The 6,839-nt window shown below is 34.0% G+C and overlaps 1 protein-coding gene across 3 annotated transcripts in view; it reads right to left on the reverse strand.

The window, feature by feature from the left end:
- kuz (zinc-dependent metalloprotease kuz) overlaps window positions 1-6,544 on the reverse strand; it is a 200,275-nt gene extending 193,731 nt beyond the window's left edge. For all 3 annotated transcript variants that reach the window (XM_076539284.1, XM_076539283.1, XM_076539282.1), the window contains exon 1: window positions 5,638-6,544. In XM_076539284.1, coding sequence (XP_076395399.1) covers window positions 5,638-5,716 — 79 coding nt within the window. In that variant the 5' untranslated portion in view covers window positions 5,717-6,544. The remainder of the gene's footprint in view (window positions 1-5,637) is intronic.
- Between the last annotated feature and the right edge of the window lie 295 nt (window positions 6,545-6,839).

Below are 6,839 nucleotides of genomic sequence, written 5' to 3' on the forward strand. Positions count from 1 at the left end.
TTGAAATTTGAAAAATACTTTGTAAAATTGACAGCAATTCAGTAATATTTTAATTTGAAAATTTGTAAATTTGTAAATTTTTAAATTTGAAAATTGATGAATCACAAAATTAATTATTTGACACTTGAGAATTAAAAAATTCAAAAATCTAAGAACTTAGAAATTTATAAAATTAAAAATTGTAGTATCTTGAGACTTGAAAAGAATTGACTAATATACATATCAATGAAATAATATGAAAATTTGTAAATTTAAAAGTCTAAATTTTGCCTTCCACAAATTGCACCTAAATCTCTAATTATTCAGTTTCAAACAGAATCTCACAATTCTCTGAGCATCTCAAACAGATGGTTCACAATCGATTGCTCTTTTCCCCAGCCAACTGCACCCTTCAAAAACACACATATGAACACATGGTACAGGAACCAAACAGATGTTCCTCAGTCTCTTAGCGCAACTTAAAAGATGTCAATTTGTTCTGTACAAAGGGTGGCTTCAGAATATTAATTTCCCCAAAAAACAAGCCAACAGCTATTTTAATCTTATCTGAAAGAATAATATCACTTTTCTCTGAACAGATCAATCTCTCGAATGAATCACAGATCCAAGAAATGAGTCGCATCTGAAACGCTATCATGATCGACAAGTCCACGACTTGTTTGTTTTTACGCGATATTCCGCGATCGGATTAAAGATTGCATGATGAAATTCATTAGAAGTGTTAACTGATGCACTTCAATCTGATTGAATTTCATTCCATTTTAACAGCGGTTTAATCGGATTAGTATGTTTCTAACGCTAGCTGTACAGGGTGTTAAATTCATGATTCTTTTTGTTTGTTCAATTCTTTATTTTTTCAGTCACTCGTTCTTTCATTTATTTTATTTTGGTGAAGATGTAGATATTTGGGAATTTATACCATGTCTTTCCACTCACACTAAAAACTGTCTGAACCACGAATAAAGAATTCGAGAATTACCAAGGGAGAAATTACCGTCTGTCAGTCTACATAATTCGTTTAGTTTCAGACCGTAGCCTCCAATGTTTTTACGAACCCGCGCCGCCATATTGGATTCGCGTAGCAACTCGTTTTGTTTACCGCGTTGCTAACCTTTTCGCGCGCAACGTATACGTCACACGTGTTTATCAAACCTAACTACATAAACGTCTGTCATTGTTATTGTTATTAATTTTGGTGAGTAATATTTCGTAGTATATTGCAGTATTGATAACAATATTATTACGATCGTTGCGAACATCGTACTTGTGAATTATTTCCACCTTAACCTTACCAATATGCTAATGAAGACTTTCGTTTCTCCATATGTAGTCTGTCCCAGATGATGAAGCAGCGCCAGAAAGAAACAAGTCCAACGAGGTAAAAGTGATGAAACAACTGGATAACAACTTTTCGTTTCGTCACGTTTGGAGAATAGAATAGTGTTCACGGCCGTGTCTATCGCATCTTGGTGGAAGCATTGACCTTACGATTCTTTATTTTAGGGATACCTTTTGCGGCGTGTTCACCGAATTTCTACCGTGTACGGAGATTTACTGTGGAAGTTTCGACAACGTTTGAAGCAATTTGCGCTTACGAAAAGAAGACCGAAGAATTTTGCAATTACGAGCGAAGTTTGAAAATAACGATTCCAGGAAGCTCGACGCGGACGCCATGTTTATACATGAGAGTATTTAACATGCGAGCATAAATAAAGTAGTCAAAGGGCATATATAAAACAAGTGCGTTCGTTAAGTTGCATTTGCATTAAATCTCTTTTAGTATACATTTTTCATGTTTTTCAAAGAGTTGTCAGTTTTTTTATCTGAATATTGCACAATTTTTAATTTATAAAATTTGGAATGATACTTTCATATTTCTAATTTTCTACATTTCTAAGTTACAAAAATTTGCATTTTTTAATTTAAGAAACTGGAAATTTCAAAGCTTGAAATTTTTTCCAAAATTGTAAATGAATTAAATCTATATTCTGTTCCTTCAAATTCATGTTTATTAATGCGATAGCAGTACACTTTTGCAACCAAGCAACTATTTTAAACGTTGTCAAGAAGCTTTATTTAGCACCCTGTTTATAAAATTCATGCTCTGCATAAATAAACGGTAGAGAAAGTGCAGATAATATTTTAAACCTGACCTAAATTTTATTTTTATTTTTTTCATAGATCACCTGTAAACCTACTTTCAAAGTTTACTGCTTTATTTGAATTCCATAAATCCCTATCCTACAAGGTAGCAAAAATGCAACCATTCCATGTATATAAAATTCTCTAACAAATATATTAAAATACAAAATAACATTTTTTCATATCAACTTTTATTTTTGAGAAAATAAATTTTAAATATTTTATTCACATATTTTACATTTGATAACATTTAATCAACTTTGTATATTAATGAAAATTATATCATATTAATAATAATTATTATAATTAGCAATAAATAATAATAAATATTATTAATTACAATAATAATAATTATTATAACGTAATAATAATTATATATTATAATTAATGTACAATATATAATTACTAAATTAATATTAATGAAATTACAGTCATCGAACACTAATGAAACATAATATTGATTACTAAATATTTCACTTAATGAAACATTAGGTATTACTAGAATGTGTTTACAGAATAATATATTCAATAGAACGATAAACATTTTCAACAAATTCTGAAGTAATAAAATTTATCGGCCATGAATATACTGCTTCACTGTGTCCTCCATTACACAACACAATAAACGTAAACATAAGTAGAGTTATTAACCTGCAGCAGGACCCATTTAATCGCAACATATGTAGTTACAATAGCTTGAATTAATATTCGTACATCGTAATATTAAAGTACGTAGTTATTCCACGATATCCCCATTTATAGTTACCATGTTACTGCATTATATTTACAGTTCAGTGCACTATTTGTATTTGCAGCCATCCTTGATAAATGAAACGAACGCAAATTTTAATTAATTTTCAGACTTTTAAATTTTTTAAATTTTAGGATATCTAATTTTTTATTGCTACATTTTTAAATTTCAAAATTTCCAACTTCTACATTTTTAAATTCCAAATTTTCAAAATTCCAATTTTCAATTTTTCATAATTTCCGATTTCAAAATTTGACAATTTCGGACTTCGAAATTTCCAATTCCTACATATTTAAATTTCAAATTTTCAGATTCCAAATTTTTTAAATCCCACATTTCAAATTTTCAAAATTTCTAATTTCAACATTTCCGAATTTCAAAATTCCCAATTTCGAATTTTTAATTTTCCAATTTCAACATCTCAAATTCTACACTTTCAAATTCCAAAATTTTCACTTTACACATTACCAAAGTCTCAAACACCAAAATTTTCGAAATTCCAAATTATTTAATTGAAGATACCAGAAATATCTTATCATTCTCTCCCAGTTTCAAATAACTAACGCACTGGCATACTCGCGAGTATGCAACTATCACCTACATCATCCACTGCTGCTTGATTGGGACTTCCGGCGAAGGGTAATTTTACATTTACACTACGGAGAACGGAATCTCTCTCTCTCTCTTTCTCGATCTCTCTATCTCTTGCGTTCGATCGGAGACAGAAATTATTCATCGATGTACACCCCTGCTCATAAATATTAACGACTGATGCATTCACTCATAACGAAAATAGAAAATTTATTTAGCTAACTGGGATTTCACTAAACCCCAAAATTTAAAAACCAGACTTCTTCAAAATTTTAAGAAACCGATTTGCTAATTTAGAAACGAAGATTTTGGTAAATTAAAAAAATTAGTTTTTTGAAAATTTAAAAATGTAGGTTTTTGTAAATTTAAAAGTTTAGTCCAAAATTAAAAAATTAGAATTCTTCAAAATTTTAGGAAACCGATTTGTTAATTTAGGTATAAAGATTTTTGTAAATTAAAAAATTTAGTTTCTTGAAAATTTAAAAATTGAGGTTTTTGGAAATTTAGGAATTTAGTCCAAAATTTAAAAAGTAGACTTCTTCAAAATTTTAGGAAACCGATTTGCTAATTTAGAAATAAAGATTTTTGTAAATTAAAAAATTTAGTTTTTTGAAAATTTAAAAATTTAGTTTCTAGAGAATTTAAAAATTTAGTTTCTTGAAAATTTAAGAATGTAGGTTTTTGAAAATTTAGGAATTCTACAATTTATCATATGACAGTTCAGATTTGTGTAAATCCAGAAATGTGTAACGTTTGACTTAACGTAATCCAACACATATGTTCGAGGAAGGTGCAAAACGCGTGAATGAAGGTTCACGATGAATTAACTATTCAGGAACGTGCGATAAATCGAAGGGCGCGAACGATTCACTGGATAGCCTTAACCGGAAACCCTGTATTTGCCGCAATCTGCATCATAAATTTCCCAAGAAACGTTATCTGCGATTTCTGCAAATTCGTGACTCATGGAATTTACCTACTGACTATCGTAGGCCCCTTCGCAAAAACGAAACATTTTAAACGTTACAGAAAACGAGGTTAAAAAACGAATTCTGTGAATTGAACAATGATAGTGACTATACAAAGAACTTCCGTTTTGTTTTCTTTTAAAAAGGAAGAATGTGTACACATACTGCCGTATTTTAATCTGTCAACCAGGCATGACGAATTAACTCGTCGGTAAACTCATCAATTTTCAGTGCGAGATATACGGTACTCTAATAAAATGTTTAAACACTGAATGTTTATACTGAATTAAAAATGGCACGGAAGTTTCAGATGGGATTAATATTCATAATTTTCAGTTAAAATATTTATACGTTTAATATAAATTAATTTCTGTATTAATTTTCAATAAATAATATACATATAATAAACATATTCAAAAAAAAATAAACATATACAAAATAATAAACATATTCAATAAATTGTATGAATAAAAATAGAAAATGAATATACAGTTTGTTAAGACTCTTTAAATTTATCATCAAAATGCCTCTAGATATGAGTATATTCTTATTAAAGATAAAATAATAAAGTATTTATGAAAGATAAGATAAATCTATTTGTCTTCTAATAATATACAATAACAAAAATTTAGCAAGTTGTTGTAACAACTTTACTTTAATAAACACAAAAAAACGAATGTCCTGAACTCGTAAACACCGACAATCTAACCTAACCGACAAACAAAAGAGTGTAATATACAGAGGTCGTGTGATAACAATTTTGTTGGATACAAAATTTAGCAAAACAAGTAAAAAAAAAAATTTCGTTATTGTTCTACGGTTCTATAGATCGCAAACTTTTGCACGGTACTATGCAGCACGATAACCTCGATAGAAAAATATGAGGGTACAACAAGTACGTTTGAAAACCGCCTAGCAGTTCGCTCCAAAAGCATCAGTGAGAAACGCGCGAGACACGCTTTCCGTGAGAGAATGATTCACGAGACCCGGAGACGGACGCACACGCACACACACGCGCAGATAAACGTATATACACGACACGCCAGAGGTTAAATAAAATCGCAGCATGCACTTCAAAAGCGCCGCTCTATCGACACGTAATTACCGATCAACGAGCAATTCCGTCGGCACTTGGAGTAATCTCGGAACATCGCGGATGTAATATTAAAATAAAAATGCACTTACCACTCTCGATGTAAGGAACCAGCAACAGCAACAGCAGAAAGAGAACATATCCACACGTATCACTGATCATCGTAACCATATTCTCTCCCAGCGAGAAGCCGTTGTCCAGGTATTGGCACCACCTCGCGAATACGCGCGAACAACAACAAACAAAACAACAACGCGAGGACGCGAGGAAGTAGCGGTTTCGGAGCACGGGTAGTCACCGAAACGGGACACACGGGATACGAGATCTCACGATCGGGCAAATAACGTTGGCACGTATACGAACGAGGGGCGATCAAAGACGAGCCGAAATATCGCGAGTATATTCGCCACTCGGACCGCGTAGCAACTGGATAGCACACAGCACACACTGGATCGTGTTTTCACTGACGTTACGTTGTAAACGCGTTCCGTTGGTCGCGCGCGCAACTTCTTCGGAGCAGCCGAATCATAAGCGTCGCGTGGAGATGAAAAAAGCAGCGGAAAAAAATGACGCACGGGCCACGGGCACACGTCACACGGCACGTCTTGGCTCGGGGTTGACAAAGCCTTTACGCCATCGTTTCTCCACCGATATTCATCACTTTCACGCGGACGGTCCTTACCACCGACGATCCGCCCCTCGTAACCTTTTTTTCTGACGCGAGATAATTCGTCTCGTTCGAGCCGCGTATACTTCTCGGCGATCCTCTTCTCTGTGACGACCGTTTGGCCGCGCTGTCTCGCCCTCGCGTCGTAACAGCTGACCGCTCTTTTTCTCACACTCTTTTACGAGACGACTCGAGATTTAGCAGACGCATCGCAGCAGCAACAAAACACACACACGACGTCGGCCAGTTGCCACCGTCGTCACTGGCAGTCCTACCACCGCTGAAACTTCGACTTCCCTGTGAGGATCATGGCGCCGACCTGTTCGTTCACGCACCGACCGCCAGAGCGCGACTGTTACCGCCATGCTGTAGGGTCGATTACTCGTAGGTTTATTCAAACGGAACGCGTTACCGCTCGTCGCCTGCGCCAATGCGGCTGCGCCACTGCGAGTCACGTGACTACCTCTCACGGCGCCGTAATTCAAAAGCGTTTGTTACAGAGTCGCTCAAGTGAGAGGTTGTACATTGAAAATATGTATTTGTATACATCAGTGTGTTCTATACGAATACTTAATGAACAGAAAATGTAATGCAAGCTATGAATCTATTTGTATTTCAAATATTGAC

The sequence above is a fragment of the Megachile rotundata genome, chromosome 13, assembly GCF_050947335.1.
Source record: "Megachile rotundata isolate GNS110a chromosome 13, iyMegRotu1, whole genome shotgun sequence".
NCBI lineage: Eukaryota > Metazoa > Arthropoda > Insecta > Hymenoptera > Megachilidae > Megachile > Megachile rotundata.